Source organism: Oncorhynchus kisutch, linkage group LG18, assembly GCF_002021735.2.
Source record: "Oncorhynchus kisutch isolate 150728-3 linkage group LG18, Okis_V2, whole genome shotgun sequence".
NCBI classification, from domain to species: Eukaryota; Metazoa; Chordata; class Actinopteri; order Salmoniformes; family Salmonidae; genus Oncorhynchus; species Oncorhynchus kisutch.
In genome coordinates, this window is record NC_034191.2 from 45681175 (window position 1) to 45706252 (window position 25078).

The 25078-nt window shown below is 43.4% G+C and overlaps 1 protein-coding gene across 1 annotated transcript in view; it reads right to left on the bottom strand.

The window, feature by feature from the left end:
* Positions 1–25078, bottom strand: part of rsrc1 (arginine/serine-rich coiled-coil 1) — a 189883-nt gene that overhangs the window by 92340 nt on the left and 72465 nt on the right. Inside the window, exon 6 of the mRNA XM_020507583.2 lies at positions 2074–2125. Within this exon, the coding sequence (XP_020363172.1) occupies positions 2074–2125 (52 nt within the window). The remainder of the gene's footprint in view (positions 1–2073; positions 2126–25078) is intronic.

Consider the following 25078-nt stretch of genomic DNA (forward strand, 5'->3'; position numbering starts at 1 on the left):
GGGAATTATCCAAATAGGATTTCTGAAAAACATGGTTAAAAGTAGTGCACTAAGTAATGTTGCCGTGTCAGTGTCCATATTAACCACAGGCCTCTGATCAGCAGCAGTGACAGTACCATATAAACACAAATTACTCAACTCCAGACACTCAACATAGCAGCACCATTCATATCCAACGGAAATTAGGAAAACATGGAGAGACTGGGGAGGCTGGCCAGCATTCATCCTCTCGCTCTCTCTTTCACTCGTTTCCTTGCCTTCTCTCTCTCTTCCCCTCGTTTCTTTCCTCTCTCTTCCCTCTTTTCCCCTCGTTTCCTTCTCTCTCTTTCCCTCGTTTCCTTCCTCTCTTTCCCTCGTTTCCTTCCTCTCTTTCCCTCGTTTCCTTCCTCTCTTTCCCTCGTTTCCTTCCTCTCTTTCCCTCGTTTCCTTCCTCTTTCCCTCGTTTCCTTCCTCTCTCTTCCCTTCGTTTCCTTCCTCTCTTCCCTCTTTTCCCCTCGTTTCCTTCTCTCTCTTTCCCTCGTTTCCTTCCTCTCTTTCCCTCGTTTCCTTCCTCTCTTTCCCTCGTTTCCTTCCTCTCTTTCTCTCGTTTCCTTCCTCTCTTTCCCTCGTTTCCTTCCCCTCTTTCCCTCGTTTCCTTCCCCTCTTTCCCTCGTTTCCTTCCTCTCTTTCCCTCGTTTCCTTCCTCTTTCCCTCGTATCCTTCCTCTTTCCCTCGTTTCCTTCCTCTTTCCCTCGTTTCCTTCCTCTCTCTTCCCTTCGTTTCCTTCCTCTCTCTTCCCTCTTTTCCCCTCGTTTCCTTCTCTCTCTTTCCCTCGTTTCCTTCCTCTTTCCCTCGTTTCCTTCCTCTCTTTCCCTCATTTCCTTCCTCTCTTTCCCTCATTTCCTTCCTCTCTTTCCCTCGTTTCCTTCCTCTCTTTCCCTCGTTTCCTTCCTCTCTTTCCCTCGTTTCCTTCCTCTTTTCCTCGTTTCCTTCCTCCCTCTTTCCTTCGTTTCCTTCCTCCCTCTTTCCCTCATTTCCTTCCTCCCCCTTTCCCTCGTTTCCTTCCTCACTCTTCCCTCGTTTCCTTCCTCACTCTTTCCCTCGTTTCCTTCCTCACTCTTTCCCTCGTTTCCTTCCTCACTCTTTCCCTCGTTTCCTTCCTCACTCTTTCCCTCGTTTCCTTCCTCTCTCTTTCCCTCGTTTCCTTGCACTCTGTCTCTCAATCTTTCTTTCTGCCTCCTCTATTCCTCCTCTCTTTCTCACTCCCTCCTCACCTCTACTCCTCTCTCTACCTCCCTTTCTCACCTCCCCCTCTCCCTATTTAGTGTGATGTCACAAGTTCCACAAGGTTGTGTGTGTGTGTGTGTGTGTATGTATGTGTGTCTATATGGGACTTGGATGTTTAGGATGTCTTTCAGGCCTGTGCAGCAGACAGGGGTGGGTGGTTCTGAAATGATGCATGGCTGTCGGGGCCTTTCATATGTTTCCTGTGACGCAGACACACACACACAAACCTAATTGCACTCACACACACACACACTCTCTCTCTTTCCCTCCCTCCCTCAAATAAAAAAACATGGGGCCTGACAGCCAGGCAACTGTAAACACGTCGCAGTGGTTTCCCTCTGCGCAATTTCAGCCCGTCACATCTGGTTCACAATATGACTCCTCAAAACACAAGAGTGTAATGTACACACAGCTCAGATGATGAAATATGACTTATGCGTGTTTGAAAGGCGCTCGCCTACAGGAAGAACATGAGCCGGAAGTAGTGGAGACTGGGGAGGCTAGAGTGAGTGAGTGAGTGAGTGAGTGAGCGAGCGAGCGAGTGACGCATTGGAAAGAATTTACAAAAAAAAAAGAGCAAACTAGAACGCTATTTGGCCCTAAACAAGATGGGGGGCCGTATGAAAAAGTGTGAATGTATGTATTCACTACTGTAAGTCGCTCGAGTTAATAGCGTCTGCTAAATTACCAAAAAGGGCAAAAGTATTGCTGTGTAAATTTGAAGAGGTAATTATATGGGCAGAAGGGTGTTTCCTCGATACAGGATAGGGTGCCTGTGTAAGGACTGTCCTTGGATCAGCCACTGACCTGCAGCCTGGAGCACCAGCTGGAGTCGAGCCCTGGCCTGTTCTGCAGGTGTCTGCAAGAGAGAAGAGAAAAAAACCTTTAGAATCACACTGGATAGCTTTAACACTGCTATAATTTATTTTGTGTTTATTCGTTACTATAATTTTCCAATATATTTTTCAATTAATATGGGAAAAAAATATTTTGTGTTTTTTTTTCCCCGGTGTCTGAAACATATTCTCTGGTGTGAACATTTAACACTTAACTAGCCTTATGTATAAATAGCTTTTTTCAGTTATGTGGTTATTACTTATTTGGAGTACAATGATTACACCCCTATGGCCCTTGGAACTTGACGAAGGAGCGTTTACTGTGGGTTTCAGACGAGAGTCAACAGAACAGCACACTGGGGGCAGAGCATCTGCAGCACCACCAAATAAAAAGCACTTTTCTCTCTCTGAAAAGCGACGCACTCAAGGGGTATGAAAGGAAAGATGAAAGAAAAGCGCCAGTAACAAGTCTTTCGAGAGAAGAAAAACAGAGCACATTTAAGTGGGAGATATAAAAGAGTCATGATAGTTCTGTCCTGTAGTGGGTGTGTGGGTGTGAATTTGAACATGTGAGTATACATGTGGGAGCATGTGTGTGCTTGCGTATGCATAGGTGTGTGTGTGTGTGTGTGTGCGTATGCATAGGTGTGTGTGCTTGCGTATGCATAGGTGTGTGTGTGTGTGTGTGCGTATGCATAGGTGTGTGTGCTTGCGTGTGTGTGTGTGTGTGATTACTGCTTTGACAGCTGTATCGGGAGGCGGGCTGAGCAGCGTTTTGACATGCCTCAAAGGGCCGGGTGTAATTCCAATATCTCTGCTATTAGATTTGAGGAGTCTTAATTGTCAAGGAAGAATGATAGTCATCGGGGTGAAAGCGTTATAAAGCCCGGGCCCGCTGCTTCAGATTGCTCTCTGGGAAGCAAGGTGCGGTCTTGTTATACTGCAAGCCACGCACGCGCACACAGGATGTGTAGGATTAGAGGAGAAATTAAATGCTAATGGGATGGAATTCGAATGTGGTGCCTGGGAGTATCATTTAGCGGGCGAGAGAGGTGCGGGCCCCACCGTTGACAGCCCGCCATGCATTCTCCTCATCTCGCATAAATTTGATTTATCAAACTGTAAACTTGTCACTTTGTAAAAAACGTCACTTTTCGTGGCAGCCGGGAAAATATAATGACCCCCTTTAATGTAAAAGTGTCACTCGGCTATGTCTTAGATGACAAACACGTCAACCCCCCATCTCTTGATATAAAGAAACTTGATATTCCCCACCTTTTTAAAAACATGGGTTAGTCTCCGAGTGGGTCTTTGAGAGTGGCGGGGTGCAGGGTTTTGTTCCCGTTGGTGGAGGTGACAGTGTGGATCAAACTCAGTAGGACTGGGACTGTCAGACAGCTCTAATTATCAATCAGACTGGGAGAGATGACTGAGTGGCAGGAGAACACCCAGGGCCCAAACATACACACTTGGGCGCCCGCGCCCACCCCTACACCCACCCACACGGACTGTGACGATACCAGTATTGCAATATTTCTTCCATGGCAAAAATTTCAACACGAAGCAGACCAAACTCTTTGGTCCTTTAAACACCTGCTGTATATAAAATATTGCGTGCTATAGCTTGGAAAATAAATAAATGTGACTCTGGATGACAACATAATGTTTGTTTCCAACATTAGGCCTGTTTTCCTAAAGAAGTTAAGTCCACTTCGTGTTTTGTTTCCTTGCCACAACACTAACAAGTATCCACAACACTAACAAGCACAACCCCCCCCCTCACCATCCAGTACAACAGTGATTACAATAACACTTCGTCGTGATGAATAACAACCAGTCGGCAGAAACATCACAGAGCTTAAGTTGTCCTGGATAATAATGGTGCATTTCAATCATCTTAGTTAGTCATTCAAAAAAAAAAAAATTTGCATTTGTTTACACTGCCCCCCAGGCTTCTGCCATATAACACCATGTGTATTTACACACGGGGAAGAAAAGAAGAGGGAAATGATATGAAGAATAGCCGGCCCCTGTTTGGTTCATAACGTGACAAATGCAGAGCTTAATATAACGGTTAAATAAACATGTCAAATGATGAAAATGGATCCTGTGCCAAGACAGCGCGTGGCTTGGCACGGCGCGGCAGTTATTCCAGTTGAGTTCCAATCAAAGTTACTCGATGGCCAGGAGAACAGAGATACTGACAGAGGTAGAGAGAGAGTGAGAAAGAGAGACAGTGGGGGAGACAGAGGCTGAAAGAGGAAGGGAGAGAGAGATTACATTGATTTAACAACAGGACAAAATACAAACCCTCCAACCAAAAAATGCCTGTTGTGTGGATGGTGTCCTCAATGAAATGCTAAAATATACAGGCCACAATTTCCAATTGGCTATACTTAAACCATTTAACAACATCCTTAGCTCTGGCATCTTCCCCAATATTTGGAACCAAGAACCGGGGGATATGCAACCTTGGGGAAATCCTTTGCATTATCATTATCACAGCAGACTCGTACATTTCCTCAGTGAAAACAATGTACTGAGCAAATGTCAAATTGGCTTTTTACCAAATTACCGTATGACAGACCACATATTCACCCTGGACACCCTAATTGACAAACAAACAAACAAACAAAGGCAAAGTCTTCTCATGCTTTGTTGATTTTTTGTTGATTTTGACTCAATTTGGCATGAGGATCTGCTATACAAATTGATGGAAAGTGGTGTTGGGGGAAAACATACGACATTATAAAATCCATGTACACAAATAATAAGTGTGTGGTTAAAATTGGCAAGAAAACACACATTCATTCTACAGGAGCATGGGGTGAGACAGGGATTCAGCTTAAGCCCAACCCTCTTCAACATATATATCAACGAATTGGCGATAGCACTAGAACAGTCTGCATCACCCAGCCTTACCATATGAGAATCTGAAGTCAAATGTCTACGGTTTCTGATGATCTGGTGCTTCTGTCCAACCAAGGAGGGCCTACAGCAGCACCTAGATCTTCTGCACAGATTCTGTCAGACCTGAGCCCTGACAGGAAATCTCAGTAAGACAAAAGAATCGGGTTCCAAAAAAGGTCCAGTTGCCAGGACCACAAATACAGATTTAATCTAGACACCATTGCCCTAGAGCACACTAAAAATGATACTTACCACCCTAAACATCAGCACCACAGGTAACTTCCACAAAGTTTTGAACGAGCTGAGAGGCAAGAAGGGACTTCTCTGCCATCTAAAGGAACACAAAATTTGACTTACCAATTAGGATCTGGCTCAAAATACTTGAATCAGTTATAGAACCCATTGCGCCCTTTATGGTTGTAAAGTCTGGGGTCCGCTCACCAACCAAGAATTAACAAAATGGGATAAACACCAAATTGAGAATCCGCATGCAGAATTCTACAAACAATACCCTCTGTGTACAATGTAAAACACCAAATAATGCACGCAGAGCAGAATTAGGCCAATACCCACTAATTATCCAAATCCAGAAAAGAGCCATTAAATTATACAACCACCTAAAAGGAAGCAATTCCCAAACCTTACCATCACCTACAAAGAGATTAACCTGTTCACAAACAGACACCACATGGCCACAGGACAGCAACACAATTAGACCCAACCAAATCATGAGAAAATAAAAAGATAATTACTTGACACATTGGAAAGAATTAACAACAAAAAACTGAGCAAACTAGAATGCTATTTGGCCCTAAACACAGAGTACACAGTGGCAGAATACTGGACCATTGTGACTGACCCAAAATTAAGGAAAGCTTTGACAATGTACAGACTCAGTGAGTATAGCCTTGCTATTGAGAAAGGCCGCCAAAGGCAGACCAGTTTCTCAAGAGAAGACAGGCTATGTGCACACTGCCCACAAAATGAGGTGGAAACTGAGCTGCACTTCCTAACCTCCTGCCAAATCTTTGACCATATTAGAGAGACATATTTCCCTCAGCTAACATATATCGACAAAAAATTTGAAAACCCCCCCAATTTTGATCAACTCCCAAATACCACAGTGTGCAATCACAGCAGCTAGATTTGTGACCTGTTGCCACAAGAAACGGGCAACCAGTAGCGAACAAACACCATTTAAATACAATGCAAATGTATGTTAATTTATTTGCACATAATATGACATTTGAAATGTGTTCATTCTTTTTGGAACTTTTGTGAGTGTAATGTTTACTGTTCATTTTTATTGTTGATTTCACTTTTGTTTATTATCTCCTTCACTTGCTTTGGTGATGTTACCATGTTTCCCATGCCAATAAAGCCCTTAAATTGAAATTGAATTGAGAGAGAGAGAAAAAGAGAGAGAAAGAGAGAGAACGAAAAAGAAAGAGCAATAGGGAGAGAGCTTTACTGACCAAGACAAAGTAGGCCTAAATGACGCACACGCCCAGACATGCCTTTAAACAACACAAACCGACTAAACATATCAAGTCAACATTCTAATACACAGCAAATGGAATCCAATAGCTTCATACAATATACTGTTTTTTTGTGTTGGACTGTCTAAAACAAAATGACCTTGTAACAAAATGCATTTTATAGTTAATTGAACACTGAGGGATATATATGCAGCGTCAGGTACAAGGCCAGAGCCTCCCAGCTGTGTCTGTATTTGTGATACATCTGTCATCCCTATCTGACATCAATGAGCTCAATCACAAAAAGGCTTGTTTGCGCCACAACCTGTTCAATTGCTCTCTCATTCAACCAATCTACTACAATGCCTTCACCTTTGATTCTTGATCCAACTATCATTTTGATGCTTGCCCGTGTGTGTGTGTGTGTGTGTGTGTGTGTGTGTGTGTGTGTGTGTGTGTGTGTGTGTGTGTGTGTGTGTGTGTGTGTGTGTGTGTGTGTGTGTGTGTACCATGCTCTCTCTGGCGTAGGTAGAGCACAGACCACAGGCTCTTCTGCGTCCGTATTTCAAACAGACAGACAACGAACGAGAGAGAATGAGCGAGAACAAATGAGAGAATGCGATTCATTCTGCGTAATTCATTAACAATAAAAAAAATAAACCTTTAATTGTCCTCCCCAGAGGCAATGCTCGCCTCCCAAACTTCCAAACCTCCAGCTGGGTCCCTGCGATGCCCGCTGCATCTGAAATTGCTTGGCCCTTCAATTAGACTCTGGCCAATCAAACAGCAATAAAAAAACAGTAGAAAGAGAGAAAAAAAAGAGAGGTAGAGTAGCCCAGTTTGTCTCTCTCTCCCTCCTTCGTGAAAAATCACACCATGAGAGCCGCAGGGGCGTGTGTGTGTTCATGTGTCTTTGTGCGTGCACGTTGCCCGCCCAACAAGAGAAAAAGTTTAACTTCTCCTCCTCACAACTCCCCGCAGATGAAAAGCAGGAGAACGGGGAGAGAGAGAGCGAGAGGGAGAGCGAAAAGAGGCTTTCATGTCGTTTTAATGGTTGTCTGATTGTTGTTATTGTCGTTTCAAATGGGGGGGCGACGCCATCTGACAGCCTGATCAGATCCTGGTTTGATTGACAGGCGCCCGGGAGAACAGTCCTGCTGTGACCCGCCTCTCACCGGTACACACATCCTCTCTGTTACAGAGCACACATCTAACCTGCCTCACTCACTCACACACATTTATTTTACTATGCCTTTTGGGGAGAAACAATAGATTCTAATTCAAAATCTTATTTTCCCTTAAACCTGACCCTAACTTTAACCCCAAACCTAAAATAGCCGTTTTCCTTGTGAGGACCGGCAAAATGTCCTCACTTTCCTTGGTTTACTATTCTAGTGAGGACTTCTGGTACTCAGAAGTATAGTAAAACAGGAGCATACACACAAACATGTAGGCGGGAACACAAACACCCCCCACAGATAGACAATCACCAAATTAAACACACTTTCAATAGATTAAACCTTGTCATGTGAACACCTGGAGTAGATGTATCGGCGTCATTTAGATTTAGTTCAGGGTTTCGTTACTTCGAGGTACAGCTAACCACCACTTTAGATAGCTACTGTGTGTTAAACAAGAAAAAATGTATTTGTTCAACTATAAAAATGTGTGTTCAAGGTTAAATAAAGCCTATAGTGTGAAGAGCAGGGTGTGAGAGCAGAGAGGAGGATGGTGTGTGTGTGTGTGTGTGTGTCCATGCGTTCGTTCATGTATGCACATCTACGCGCCTGTGTGTACTTGCGTGTGTGTTCATCCAGGTGTAGGGGCCTAAATGAGGAGGGGTGGAGATCCATCCATGCAGGACCTGGTAGACCTGGTAGACCTGGTAGGGGCCTCCTCTCTCTCTCTCTCTCTCTCTCTCTGCTGCTCCAGTCCTCCAGCCTCCCTCTAGTCTATTATCTCCACACACAGAGGACACTGATCTGCTCGGCAGCCTAAGCCAATTACACACACACTCATCATCAGGTTCACGTGCCATCAGGTTTGCACCTCTCGCTCTAACCCGCTCTCTCTCTCCAGGTCTGTCTGGCGTGAGGCCCTCTTCTTGGTCACAGCAGTGGGGATTTCTCTCCATTGTCTCAGCGGATCCTCTGGCTGACCGTGTAAAGACAGTGAAAGGTCCTTTCATCCCTCCCTGCCACCTCCCCTCTCTCTTCTTCTACACCACCCCTTGCTCTATCACTATCCCTCTCTCTTCCACTCTCTACCTCCCCTCTGTTTCCACCTCTCCCTCTATCCCTCCAGTATTTATCTCTGTTCTTCTCACCCATAGACAACCAGTACCAGTGGGTTGAGTGGGAGACTTAAGCCATTATTCCAGCTTCAGTCTCCTAGCAAACCGATCAGACGGCCAACAAAAAAACTGGTTAAGACTCAACTGGCACCCTATGTAGTGCACTACTTTTGACCATAGGGTGCTATTCGGGACTCAGAAACGACATTTACATTTTAATTTTAGTCATTTAGCAGAGCGACTTACAGGAGCAAGTGGGGTTAAGTGTCTTGCTCAAGGACAAATCAACAGATTTGGGATTTGAACCAGCAACTTTTCGGTTACTGGCACGCGTCTCGTATGAACACCTTGTTCTTCATTTCACTCACTTTACATGAAAAACAAAATCCAAATGTGAATATTATTATAATATAATATTATTCTTCCACTTATTTTACTGTATGTACAGGTGACTGCCAAAATAATGGAAACACTTGAGTAACTTAGGGATACAAAATATATTGAAAGCAGGTGCTTCCAGAGTTAACTAAGGGGGCAGGCCATTATTTTAGCTACCATGGCTATGTCCCCGGTGCATGAGTGGTCAGTGAACGGTTAGATGAGCATGAAAACGATGTAAACCTGGTCGTCTCAGCCACCAGATCTCAACCCAATTTAACATACGGGAGACTCCTATATACTCATGCAGTTACCTGTATATATACTAGAGGTCGACCGATTATGATTTTTCAACGCCGATACCGATACCGATTATTGTGGGCCCCAAAAAAAGCAGATACCGACTAATTGTATATTTTTTTACAATAATGACAATTACAATACTGAATGAACACTTATTTTAACTTAATATAATACATCAATAAAATTCAATTCAGCCTCAAATAAATAATGAAACATGTTCAATTTGGTTTAAATAACGCAAAAACAAAGTGTTGGAGAAGAAAGTAAAATATGTGCCATGTAAAAAAGCTAACATTTAAGTTCCTTGCTCAGAACATGAGAACATGTGAAAGCTGGTGGTTCCTTTTAAAATGAGTCTTCAATATTCCCAGGTAAGAGGTTTTAGGTTGTAGTTAATATAGTAGTTTAGGACTATTTCTCTCTATACCATTTGTATTTCATATACCTTTGACTATTGGATGTTCTTATAGGCACTTTAGTATTAACAGTGTAACAGTATAGCTTCCGCCCCTCTCCTCGCCCCTACCTGGGCTCGAACCAGGAACACATCGACAACAGCCACCCTCGAAGCATCGTTAACCATCGCTCCACAAAATCCGCGGCCCTTGAAGAGCAAGGTGAACAACTACTCCAAGTCTCAGAGAGAGTGACGTTTGAAACGCTATTAGCGTGCACCCCGCTAATTAGCTAGCCATTTCACATCGGTTACAACAGCCTAATTTCGGGAGTTGATAGGCTTGAAGTCATAAACAGCTCAATGCTTGAAACATTGCAAAGAGCTGCTGGCAAAACGCACGAAAGTGCTGTTTGAATGCATGCTTACGAGCCTGCTGCTGCCTACCATCGCTCAGTCAGACTGCTCTAACAAATATCAAATCATAGACTTAATTATAACATAATAACACACAGAAATACGAGCCTTTGGTCATTAATATGGTCGAATGCGGAAACTATCATTTCAGTGAAATCGTTCCTTATTTTATCTAAAGGGTGGCATCCCTAAGTCTAATATTGCTGTTACATTGTACAACTTTCAATGTTGTGTCATAATTACGTAAAATTCTGGCAAATTAGTTCGCAACGAGCCAGGTGGGCCAAACTGCTGCATATACCCTGACTCTGCGTGCAATGAACGCAAGAGAAGTGACACATTTTTACCTGGTTAATATTGCCTGCTAATCTGGATTTCTTTTAGCTAAATATGCAGGTTTAAAAAAATAAATACTTCTGTGTATTGATTTTAAGAAAGGCATTGATGTTTATGATTGGGTACAGTCGTGCAACGATTGTGCTTTTTTCCACAAATGCTCTTTTGTTAAATCATCCCCCGGTTGGCGAAGTTGGCTGTCTTTGTCAGATAGAAATGGTCTTCACACAGTTCGCAACGAGCCAGGCGGCCCAAACTGCTGCATATACCCTGACTCTGTTGCAAGAGAAGTGACACAATTTACCTAGTTAAAAGAAATTCATGTTAGCAGGCAATATTAACTAAATATGTAGGTTTAAAAATATATACTTGTGTATTGATTTTAAGAAAGGCATTGATGTTTATGGTTAGGTACACGTTGGAGCAATGACAGTCCTTTTTCGCGAATGTGCACCGCATTGATTATATGCAACGCAGGACACGCTAGTTAAACTAGTAATATCATCAACCACGTGTAGTTAACTAGTGATTATGATTGATTGATTCATTGATTGTTTTTTATAAGATAAGTTTAATGCTAGCTAGCAACTTACCTTGGCTTCTTACTGCATTCCCTTAACAGGCAGGCTCCTTGTGGAGTGCAATGAGAGGCAGGTGGTTAGAGCGTTGGACTAGTTAACTGTAAGGTTGCAAGATTGAATCCCTGAGCTAAGAAGGTATAAATCTGTCATTCTGCCCCTGAACAAGGCAGTTAACCCACCGTTCCTAGGCCGTCATTGAAAATAAGAATGTGTTCTTAACTGACTTGTCTAGTTAAATAAAGGTGTAATTTTTTTAATAAATTGGCCAAATCGGTGTCCAAAAATACCGATTTCCGATTGTTATGAAAACTTGAAATCGGCCATTCCGATTAATCGGTCGACCTCTAATATGTGTATCATCAACACATAAATGTACACTTAAATCATATATGTAGAAAGAAACCCATCAGCTCTCAGGCCTCTGCTTGTATAACATTATATACTAAACAACAAAGATGGCATTAAGAGTCAAAACACAGGCGGGAAACGAGTAGACTATTCCTGTCCACTGTCTCTGAAGCTATTAGGGCCTAAGAAAGTTGAGCCAGACAACAAACACAATATAATATTCTTAAAGGGTAAATCCGCAGCTCAAACAACAACAACACTGAACTAAGCTCATGAGGCATTTATAAGTTACATGGAAGCAATGGATATATATATATATATAATTCATTTAAAAGTCAAAAAATGGATGTAACAATCACAGATTGACCCTTTAAGCTTTTCAAAGCTTTTAAACCAGTAAGAGGGTCAGGGTAGGTCAGGGAGGGTTAGGCCACAGACACTGTCTGCAGACAATGTTTTCCTGCTCACTGGTATTATCTATCGACCCCGCTGTCCACCAGAAGCACAACAAGTGTCAATTTACGGCGGTGTGGGGAGAGAGAGAGAGTAGTCTGAGAGGATAATACAAGTGTTTTTACATTAGGGAATAAGGACCCAGACCACTAAGGAGATCACGGAATACACACAAACTAACACGCACACAGAGAGACAAACTAGCACACATACACAGAGTGTACAAAACATTAGGAACACCTTCCTAATATTGACATGCACCCCTCCCCGTTTGCCCTCAGAAGAGCCAGGGCATGGATTCTACAAGATGTCGAAAGCGTTTCACAGGGATGCTGGCCCACGTTGACTCCAATGCTACCCACAGTTGTGTCAAGTTGGCTGGACTTCCTTTGGGTGGTGGACCATTCTTGATACACACAAGAAACTGTTGAGTGTGAAAAACTCAGCAGCGTTGCAGTTCTTGACACACTCAAACCGGTGGACCTAGCACCGTACCCCGTTCAAAGGCACTTCAATCTTATGTCTTCACCCTTAATGGTACACACACACAATCCTTGTCTTAATTGCCTCAAGGCTTTCTTGAGTGGCACAGCAGTCTAAGGCACTGCATCTCAGTGCAAGAGGCATCAATGGAGTCCCTGGTTCGAATCTAGGCTGCATCACATCCGGCCGTGATTGGGAGTCCCATAGGACGGCGCACAATTGGCCCTACATCGTCAGGGTTTGACCAGCGTAGGCCGTCATTGTAAATAAGAAGTTGTTCTTAACTGACTTGCTTAGTTAAATAAAGGTTAAATAAATACAAAGTCCCCTTCATCTACACTTCAAGTGGATTTAACAAGTGGCATCAGTAAAGGTATCATAGCTTTCACCTGGATTTACCTGGTCAGTCTGTCATGGAAAGAGCAGGTGTTCATAATGTTTTGTGCACTTAATGTATATATCAGGACAATTTTTCTCTACCTTTGGCCAGTCTGTTTTTGAATGACTTTTGGGACTATTCCATTGCACCAGCCAGGCAAGCTCAAACAGCTGGGTTACGACAAACTGTCTGGTCCGTCTTCCCTGTTCACTCAGCCATCAAGGTTAGCCTCTCCCTCTCTCACTCTTCTATCCCTCTCTCACTCCCCCCCTTCTCTCTCTCTTGCACTCCCTTTATTTTAACGGATGGACACCTCCACGCCGGTCCGCCACACCACCTCCTCTATCTCCCTCTGTCAGTCCTTAGATTTTTATTAGACTATATTCAATTTCGGCCACTCCACTTGGCAGGGGAAAGAATGGAGTAGTGAGAGGGGGCGAAAGAGAGAGGCTCATCTTGATTAGTTGAGTACTGGAGTCAGCAGAAGTCATAACCTGTAACCCCCCCGCCTTCCCTTCGACAGACCCGAGAACAGATGAGAGAGGGAGGAGAAGAGGAGAACAGAGGAGAGAGGGAGGAGAAGAGAAGCAAAGAAGAGAGAGGAGAGATCACTCCTTTATTTCAACCACACCAACACTTCATAATCCAATACCGGACTGCCTGTGACCATAACACACGCACCCACATGCACATACAGTACAAGTCAAAAGTTTGTAAACACCTAATCATTCAAGGGTTTTCTTTATTTTTAAAGAAGCAGAGTTCCAGTTCTAGTAAAGAAGTGGGGTTTTAGCGGGGTGCAGGCGAGAGAGGGCTGAAGGGAGCGGTAACTAAGACGCTAAGACACCACTAGGACGGAGCATCTCTCTCTGTTCTCTTTTTTTTAAATTTAACTCCCTTTACATCCATCTCCCTTCTCCACAAACAGTACCAGTCAAAAGTTTGGACACACCTACTCATTCAAGGGCTTTTCTTTATTTGTACTATTCTCTACCATGTAGAATAATAGCGAAGACATCAAAACAATCAAATAACACATATGGAATCATGTTGTAAGCAAAACATTTGTTTTATATTTTTATATTTTATATTTGAGATTCTTCAAAGTAGTCACCCTTTGCCTTAATGACAGCTTTGCACAGACTTGGCATTCTCTCAACCGGCTTCATTAGGTAGTCACATGGAATGCATTTCAATTAACAGGTATGCTCAATCAGTTGTGTTGTGACAAGGTAGGGGTGGTATACAGAAGTGCACCCCATTTGGTAAAAGAGCAAGTCCATATTATGGCAAGAACAGCTCAAATAAGCAAAGAGAAATGACAGTCCATCAATACTTTAAGACATGAAGGTCAGTCAATCTGGAAACTTAAGAACTTTTGAAAGTGTCAAGTGCAGTCGCAAAAACCGTCAAGCGTTATGATGAAACTGGCTCTCATGAGGACCGACACAGGAAAGGAAGACCCAGAGTTACCTCTGTTGCAGAGGATAAGTTCATTAGTTACCAGCCTCAGAAATTGCAGCCCAAATAAACGCTTCACGGAGTTGAAGTAACAGACACATCAACATCAACTGTTCAGAGGAGACTGCGTGAATCAGGCCTTCATGGCCGAACTGCTGCGAATAAACCACTACTAAAGGACACCAATAGGAAGAAGAGACTTGCTTGTACCAAGAAACATGAGCAATGGACATTAGACCGGTGTAAATCTGTCCTTTAGAATGATGAGTCCAAATGAGATTTTTGGTTCTCTGCATGTGTGGTTACCACCGTGAAGTATGGAGGTGCTTTGCTGGTGACACTGTCTGTGATTTATTTAGAATTTAAGGCACACTTAACCAGCCTGGCTACCACAGCATGCTGCAACGATACACCATCCCTTCTGGATTGCGCTTAGTATACCATCATTTGTTTTTCAACAGGACAATGACCTGAAAACACACCTCCAGGCTGTGTAAGGGCTATTTGACCAACGAGAGTGATGTTGTGCTGCATTAGGTGACCTGGCCTCCACAATCACCCAACCTCAATCCAATTGAGATGTTTTGGGATGAGTTGGAACGCAGAGTGAAGGAAAAGCTGCCAACAAGTGCTCAGCATATGTGGGAACTCCTTCAAGAATGTTGGAAAAGCCTTACTCATGAAGATGGTTGAGAGAATACCAAGAGTTTGCCCAGCTGTCATCAAGGCAAAGGATGGCAACTTTAAAGAATCTCAAATATGAAATATATTTTGATTTGTTTAACACTTTTTTGGTTACTACATTATTCCATATGTGTTATTTCATAGTTTTGATGTCTTCAATATGATTCTACAATGTAGAAAATAATACAAATAAAGAAAAATCATTGAATGAGTAGATGTGTCCAAACTTTTGACTGGTACTGTACACACAAACGTGTGCACAATCACTAGAACACACATGCACATAATATACAAATTCCATTTGTCTCCTGTTTTGTTTCTCTCAATTGGCTCAATCATTGTTGTCTGTTGTGCAGCAGCCTATTTGTGAGTCAATTAGAGCTATCAGTTGTATTCATGACGTGTTTCAAATGTAATCTATTTTTTGGGGGGGACCTAGTTTTTGTATTTAAATATTGTGAGTATGTTTGACACATAACCATAAATTTGCTTAATCAACTGTTACATTCTAACTGTAGGCTAACAAAGACACCCAATCACATGCAAAAAGATGAACATAAAATATAGAACATATTCACAATATTTAAATACTTAAAAACTGAGTCCAACTAAAAAAAAGAGGATTACATTTGATACACCCATCATGAACACATTTAATAGCTCTGATTGAGTGACAAATAGGTTGCTGCACAACAGACAAGAATGGAGACAATTGAGAGAAACAAAACTAGAGACAAATAAAGGACACCCCAGTGTTGCGTCCCAAATAGCGTCGTATTCCCTAGTGCACTACTTTTGACCCTAGTGCACTATATAGGGAACAGGGTACCATTTGGGAAGCAAGCCAGATGGTATCATAGGAACCATCTAAATGATAATAAAATGGCCCAGTCTATATAAGACAAAGGCCAAATGGTAAATGGCTGCATTTGTAAAGACCTTCAGAACCGATGCCAAATCCCCACTAACCACAATGACCCTTTGAATGCTTTTTATTTATTGATTTTATCATTTATTCATCTCATTCGATTTTTTAAGTCGTCATTTATTTTCAGTTTTGCATTTGTTGCTCCGAAACCCAGCCAGCCACACTGTGCCCGAAAGAAGCAGTAAAAACAACAGCATCACCCCTTGAAAATGTAATATTCCTGTTTTTAATATTGCGGTCTATAAGATCAGGGCAGAGATGGGGTTCCACAACAATATGTTTATTTATATATTTTATAGATATGGGGGGGGGGGGGGGGGTATATCCCTGCGTTATCAGCAGTGGAGCCTCCACACCCATATGCACTCCTGCCGAGGCTCTCATCTTATATAAAAAATAATGTTGTATATGGATATACTTTTATATATAATCGCAATATGGAACCCGAGTCCCTTTTACCATGTGCCATACTTCAGGCTGGCGCTAACAACATTTTACGGGCCGGGAGCTGTTCATCTTCATGTCTCCAGCAGGCATGAACACTGCATAATAATGTCGTTTCCTGCCCCCAAATGTTATTTCACAGACCCCGGCTCATTTCTCAAACTTCACCACTTTTACAATTTCCCAAACTTTTATTCCTTTCATTATTAGGAACAAGATTTCATTAGGTATTTAGAATGTAAACAAGCCTGAGTAATGACACCCTCCATCTCCCTGAAATCATTCCCACTGATGCCTGCCCCCCTGCAGCCCGCCTGCCGCGCTGGCCTCATCTTGTGTGCGCGCACACAGGCAAACACACACAACTTGGGTCAAGATGGAACACAACAATATAAATGTACCACCCTGTGTGTGTTTGTGAGTGTGTGCGCACACGCCTGTGTGTGTGTGTGTGTGTGTGTGTGTGTGTATCCCCGTCGATAAAGGAGGTGGGGGAAAGTTTTATACTCAACTCACATAAATCATGTACAAGAAAAATGAGCAAATGTGAGGGCTAACTCATCTTCTCCCCATCCAGAGAAAATGAAATTCACTGGAATACCTATCAAAACTGCAATCATCAAGAGATAATATCTTCTTTGGTCTATCTGCACTTTCCGATTTAATTTCCGCCATGCCCTTGACATCCACCGATACCATTAAGATGAAGCGCGTACAGTAAGAGAGTAGTTCTCACGTTTTGATATATGATGCCTCCACGCTAAATGTAATATCATCATTTGGAAATTAATGCAATATTTCTTTTGTTAGCTTTTTCCCCCACGGATTTTTACTCGAGCTAGCGACATGCCAGAGCGAGAGGGAGAGTATGTTGGACGAGAGGAAAGCGAGCGAGTGGAGAAAGAGAGAGGGCGAGGGAGAGGATGACAGACAAATAGAAAAGGGGGGAGAGGGGAGGGAGGTAGGGTGGGTGAATAGTTTGGTTTCATGGCAGCCATCTCCCCACTGTCAGAATGACATGCAATTACGTGTGGGCAGGCCCCGATCAGGGGTCAGTCAAATTACTCCATCATTTAGCGGCACGGTGGAGATGAGAGGACCCCCTCCTCCACCGCCACATCAAATATAATGCAATCATTAGTGTAATAAGCATGGAAATCTGTTTGCAGATTATCGCGCCGTCTCTCTCCCCCTCTTTTATCTGCTGAGTCTCTCGCTCTCTCAAAAGAGAGGGAATGGGTGAGGTGGGGGGGGGGGGGGGGGGGAGACTGTCCATTGGCTATATCAGTGTGGTTAGGGGGATCTCCCCTCCCTGACAGCCTCCTTTTGGCGAGGAAGGAAACGTGTATCTTACCACAGAAGAGTTTTGATATCTGCCACACTTCCTCTGTATCGGCTGTCGGAGGAGAAAACCATGTACACGTTTAAAAACGATATGCTAGTTTTACCCATAAAAATGTCAGTTTTTTGTTTTGAGCACTTTACACATGTATTTTGGGATCCACCCCTGTAAATGTAATTTGCCTAACGATGCGCGAGTGGAGAAAGACCATCTCAATTCAAGCAAGCGCATTTCCATCCATATTCACTCTCCTTGCCAACTCTCCTCGATTAACTTTGACCTTTTTCAAAAGGCGAGAGAGTATGCATGAGGTGAGAGGACGCAGAAGGTGAGCAAATCGAATTGATAAAAGGCCTGGGTCTGTCAGGCCACTATCCCACTCCTCCATCCTTCTTCATCCTCCTCTCCCCTCATCCCTTGCTTTTCTTACTCACCAGTTACATGCTATTATTTTTTTACCCAACAGGGAGATATAAATATCCTGAAATACTCAGTAACACTTGACATTAAGTCGCTCTAACACCTGTGCCGCAAAACTGTAATTACTCTAGAAATTACATAGGAAAGTGGACTAAGAAACTGCAAAACAATTTTGTTACTCTAGGAATTTCGCAACATAACAAAATGTGTTACAAAGCAAAAACAAAAGATCACTACCCAGCAAACAGGGGACATCCTGAGGACATTAGGCAACATTCCCATTAGGTACCATTAAGGGTTTCGGCGAGATGTTATCCCACTGACGTTCTGAGAACATTCAAGGAACATTAAAACATGTTTTTTTTTTGTCGTTCCCTGTAAGTTCCCAGGACATGTCAGGCCCTTTTTAGAATGTTCTAAGGACTTACTAGTCCTTAGGAATTTCTAGTCCTTAGGAATTTGCGTGATGGTTCCAAGGGAATGTTCTCTGGGGGAGCTTTGTCTAGTTACCGGTACTTCAATGTCGAGGACATTTTTAACACGTTCTCTGGACATTAATTTTACCAGTCATCTGGCCGTCGTGTGTTGGTCCCAGGTGTCCCAAACCATTTTAAGTGAAGTAATGAAATGGTATTGGGGATTTAAGGTAAGTGATACAATACGCTGTTCAGCTAAAATAGTGTAAAATCTTTAAATCAATGACAATATGATTACATACTGACTTTTCAATAAGATCCCACCTGGGATTTGAACTTGCAACCTCTGGATTTCGGGTACATAGATTTTTTTCTGCTGCGCCACAAAGTCTATCATATTTTCACAAGTTCCCTACACATTCTTCACCTATAATAGATTGCTGCATTTAGCAAAAGAGTGCCATCTGCACTGCTATTTTAGTTATCAGTCAATCTGACTATTCTCTCATCATTGACTTCCTTTACTTATTTCAGCAATTTGAGTGTTTTTTTTATAGTCGTTTAATGTTAGCGGGCATATTATTTTGTTTTAATGTTACTCCTTAATCACTATGATACATAGTTTTTCTTGAGTGTGTTTTCAACAGAACTGAGATTTACAAATTACAAAGTGTAGGAATACAGGTGAAATCAGTCATTGATTCAGACATGGAGGCGAAGCAGGAAGATTGGAATGCCGTGAAGCAAGAGTTGTGAGCATAAATCCTCGGTGAGGACATGTTGAATAATAATGACTGTATAAATAAACAGTCAATGTAATCATATACATCAAAGTGTCAAATATGTACCGTGCCTTCGGAAAGTATTCAGACCCCTTGACTTTTCTAACATTTTTGTGACTACGTTACAGCCTTAATCTAAAATAGATGGGAAAAAAAATCTACAAACAATACTAATATGACCAAGCAAAAACAGGTTTAGACATTTTTGCAAATGTATTAAAAATAAAAATAAAAAATACCTTATTGACGTAAGTATACAGACCCTTTGCTATGAGACTCGAAATTGCGCTCAGGTGAAACCTGTTTCCATTGATTATCCTTGAGATGTTTCAACAACTTGATTGGAGTCAACCTGTGGTAAATTCGCTTGATTGGACATGACTTGAAAAGGCACACACACCAGTTGACAGTGCATGTCAGAGCAAAAACCAAGCCATGAGGTTGAAGGAATTGTCTGTAGAGCGCCGAGACAGGATTGTGACGAGGCATAGATCTGAGGAAGGGTACAAAAAAATGTCTGCAGCATTGAAGGCATAAGAACACAGTGGCCTTCATCATTCTTAAACGGAAATAGTTTGGAACCAGCAAGATTCTTCTAAGAGCTGGCTGCCAAGCCAAACTGAGCAATCGGGGGTGAAGGGCCTTGGTCAGGGAGGTGACCAAGAACCTGATGGTCACTCTGACAGAGCTCTAGAATTCCTCTGAGGAGATGGGAGAACCTTCCAGAAGGACAACCATCTCTGCAGCACTCCACCAATCAGGACTTTATGGTAGAGTGGCCAGATAGAAGTCCCTCCTCAGAAAGAGCCACATGACAGCCCGCTTGGAGTTTGACAAAAAGGTACATAGAGACTATGAGAAACAAGATTTTCTGGTCTGATTTTCTGGTCAGAAACTCTTTGGCCTGAATGCCAAGCGTCACGTCTGAAGGAAACCTGCCACCAATCCTATGGTGAAGCACGGTGGTGGCAGCATCATCCTGTGGGGATGTTTTTCAGTGGCATGGACTCGGAGACGAGTCAGGATCGAGGCAAAGATGAACGGAGCAAAGTACAGAGATATCCTTGATGAAAACCTGCTCCAGAGTGCTCAGGGCCTCAGACTGGGACAAAGACTCATCTTCCAACAGGACAACTACCCGAAGCACACAGCCGAGACAGGAGTGGCTTCGGGACAAGTCTCAATGTCCTTAAGTGGCCCAGCCAGAGCCCTGACTTGAACTGGATCGAACATCTCTGGAGAGACCTGAAAATAACTGTGGAGAGGATCTGCAGCGAAGAAAGGAAGAAACTTCACAAATACAAGTGTGCCAAGCTTGCAACGTCATACAAAGAAGACGAGAGGGTGTAATCGCTGCCAAAGGTGCTTCAACACTGTACTGAGAAAAGGGTCTGAATACGGATTTCTGCCGTAAGCTCTGGACCATTACTCCGGATCATCGCAGCTAGCTAGCTGCTACTGAGTGGCCCAGCCCCGAAGCTAGCCTCGAGCCAGGCCCATCTCCTGGCCTGCTCAGTGGACCCTATGATCACTCGGCTACACAGCTGATGTCTCCCAGAATCTTCACTAACACGACTAGAAATCACTACATCACCGGATTCCTGCAGTAAGCTCCGGACCTTTGCATTGGATCATCGAAAATTGCTAGCTAGCTGCTACCGAGTGGCTATAGTGGCTAACACCCTTGTCCCAAAGCTAGCACCAGTGAGCCTCGAGCCAGGCTAGCAAACAAAATTATTCCAGCTATAATACCTCTTACGCCAATTGGCCTGGACCCCTCAACACGGAGCCCCGCCAATCCATCACGACTGGTCTGCCGACATAATTCCGTCCGATGTGCCCTCTGCCGGACGTCGGTGAAGACCCTTCTGCTATCCCCGGCCTGCTAACTTTATGAACGCCGTGTCACCCGCTTGCTAGCGTAGTAACGACTACCTAATGGCTTCCCTGTTTCATCTATTGCTGTTCACTGGACCCTATGATCACTTGGCAACATAGCTGATGCCTGCTGGACTGTTCATTAATCACGGTAGTCCATTTTGTTTATCTGTCAGCCCCAGCCTCAAACTCAGGCCCTGTGTGTAGTTAACTGACCCTCTCTTCCCATTAATCGCCATTTTACCTGTTGTTGTCGTCTTAGCTAATTAGCTGTTGTTGTCTTACCCGTTGTTGTCTTAGCTAGCTCTCCCAATCAACACCTGTGATTGCTTTATGCCTCGCTTTGTCTCTCCCTGTCAATATGCCTTGTATACGGTTGTTTAGGGTAGTTATTATTGTTTTATTTTACTGCGGAGCCCCTAGTCCCACTCAACATGCCTCGGACACCTCTTTTATCCCATCTCCAACACATGCAGTGACCTCACCTAGCATAACTAGTGCCTCCAGAGATGCAACCTCTCTTATCGTCACTCAATGCCTAGGTTTACCTCCACTGTACCCACACCCTACCATACCCGCCCAGAAATCTGCTCCTTTTATTCTCTGTCCCCAACGCACTAGACAACCAGTTTTGAAAGCCTTTAGTCGTACCCTCATCCTACTCCTCCTCTGTTCCTTGGGTGATGTAGAGGCTAACCCAGGCCCTGTGTCCCCCCCAGGTGCTCTCATTTGTTGACTTCTGTAACCGTAAAAGCCTTGGCTTCATGCATGTTAACATCAGAAACCTCCTCCCTAAGTTTGTTTTACTCACTGCTTTAGCACACTTTAGCCAACCCTGATGTCCTTACCATGTCTGAATCTTGGCTTAGGAAGGCCACCAAAAATGCAGAGATGTCCATCCCCAAATACAACATTTTCCATCAAGATAGAACTGCCAAAGGGGGAGGAGTTGCAATCTACTGCAGAGATTGGGTTGTGCCGTGGCGGAGATCTTTGTGGGCTATACTCGGCCTTGTCGCAGAATGGTAAGTTGGTGGTTGAAGATATCCCTCTAGTGGTGTGGGGGCTGTGTTTTGGAAAAGTGGGTGGGGTTATATCCTTCCTGTTTGGCCCTGTCCTCGGATGGGGCCACAGTGTCTCCTGACCCCTCCTGTCTCAGCCTCCAGTATTTATGCTGCAGTAGTTTATGTGTCGGGGAGCTAGGGTCAGTCTGTTACATTTGGAATCGTTCTCCGGTCTAATCCGGTGTCCTGTGTGAATAAGTATGCTCTCTCTAATTCTCTCTCGGAGGACCTGAGCACTAGGACCATGCCTCAGGACTACCTTGGCCTGATGACTCCTTGCTGTCCCAAGTCCACCTGGCCATGCTGCTGCTCCAGTTTCAACTGTTCTGCCTGCGGCTATGGAACCCTGACCTGTTCATCGGACGTGCTACCTGTTCCAGACCTGCTGTTTTCAACTCTCTAGAGACAGAAGGAGCGGAAGAGATACTCTGAATGATCGGCTATGAAAAGCCAACTGACATTTACTCCTGAGGTGCTGACCTGTTGCACCCTCGACAACCACTGTGTTTATTTTTATTTGACCCTGCTGGTCATCTATGAACATTTGAACATCTTGGCCATGTTCTGTTATTATCTTCACCAGGCACAGCCAGAAGAGGACTGGCCACCCCTCATAGCCTGGTTCCTCTCTCGGTTTCTTCCTAGGTTCTTGCCTTTCTAGGGAGGTTTTCCTAGCCACTGTGCTTCTACACCTGCATTGCTTGCTGTTTGGGGTTTTAGGCTGGGTTTCTGTACAGCACTATGTGACATCAGGTGATGTAAGAAGGGCTTAATAAATACTATTAAGATAGCCTGCAAAGTCCTGTCATACATTCCAGGTCTATGCCCAAACAGTTTGAGCTTCTAATTTAAAAAAATTCTCTCTCCAGAAATAAGTATCTCACTTTTGCCGCCTGTTTATAGACCCCCTCAGCTCCCAGCTGTGCTCACACCATATGTGAATTGATTGCCCCCATCTATCTTCAGAGTTCGTTCTGTTAGGTGACCTCAACTGTGATATGCTTAACACCCCGGCCATCCAATCTAAGCTAGATGCCCTCAATCTCACACAAATTATCAAGGAACCCACCAGGTACAACCCTAAATCCATAAACATGGGCACCCTCATGGATATTATCCTGACCAACATGCCCTCCAAATACACCTCTGCTGTATTAATTCACGGTCTCAGCGATCACTGCCTCATTGCCTGCATCAGTTATGGGTCCGCGATCAAACGACCACACCTCATCACTGTCAAACGACCCCTAAAACACTTCTGCGAGCAGGCCTTTCTAATCGGCCTGGCCCGGGTATCCTGGTAGGATATTGACCTCATCCCGTCAGCAGAGGATGCCTGGTTGTTCATTAAAAGTACTTTCCTCACCATATTAAATAAGCATGCCTCTTTCAAAAAATGTAGAACTACGAACAGATACAACCCTTGGTTCACTCCAGACCTCGACCAGCACAAAAACATCATGTGGCATACTGCACTAGCATCGAATAGTCCCCGCGATATGCAACTTTTCAGGGAAGTCAGGAACCAATGCACACAGTCAGTTACGAAAGTAAAGGCTAGCTTTCTCAAACAGAAATTTGCATCCTGTAGCTCTAACTCCCAAACGTTTTGGGACACTGTATAGTCCATGGAGAATAAGACCACCTCCGCCCAACTTCCCACTGCACTAAGGCTAGGAAACACTGTCACCACCAATTTCAATAAGCATTTCTCTACGGCTTACCCCAACAACAGCTCTTAAACACTAGTAAAACTAAATGCATGCCGATCGCTGCTCGCTCCTGCCCACCCGACTAGCATCACCACTCTGGACGGTTCTGACTATGTGGATAACTACAAATACCTAGGTGTCTGGCTAGACTGTAAACTCTCCTTCCAGACTCATATTAAGCATCTCCAATCCAAAATGAAATCTAGAATTGGTTTCCTATTTCGCAACAAAGCCTCCTTCACTCACACTGTCAAACATACCCTCGTAAAACTGACTATCCTACCGATCCCCGACTTCGGCGATGTCATTTACAAAATAGCAGTCTATCACAGTGCCATCCGTTTTGTCACCAAAGCCCCATATACCAGCCACCACTGCGACCTGTATGCTCTCATCGGCTGGCCATCGCTACATATTCGTCGCCAGACCCACTGGCTCCAGGTTATCTAAGTCTTTGCTAGGTAAAGCTCCTGTAAATAGCCCATCTGTAAATAGCCCATCCAACTACCTACATCATCCCCATATGGTTTTTATTTACTTTTTTTGTTGCTCTTTTGCACACCAGTACTTCTACTTGCACATCATCATCTGCACATCTATCACTCCAGTGTTAATTTGCTAAATTGTAATTACTTCACTACTATGGCCTATTTATTGCCTTACCTCCTTACTCCATTTGCACACATTGTATATAGATTTTTAGATTGTGTTATTGACTGTACTTTTGTTTATCCCACGTGTAACTCTGTGTTGTTGTTTATTGTCACACTGATTTGCTTTACCTTGTCCAGGTCGCAGTTGTAAATGACAACTTGTTCTCAACTGGCCTACCTGGTTAAATAAAGGTGAAATAAAAAAATTCAAAACCTACGTAAATGTGATATTTAAACATTTTTTAAAAAAAACTGTTTTTGCTTTGTCATAATAGGGTATTGTGTATGGATTGATGAGAATAAACAAACAATTGAATGTATTTTTGAATAAGGCTTTAACCTAACAAAAATGTGGAAAAAGTCAAGGGGTCTGAATACTTTCCGAAGACACTATGTTAAAAGCACTGTTTGTGTGTGGGTGTCCCTAACATTGCCAACT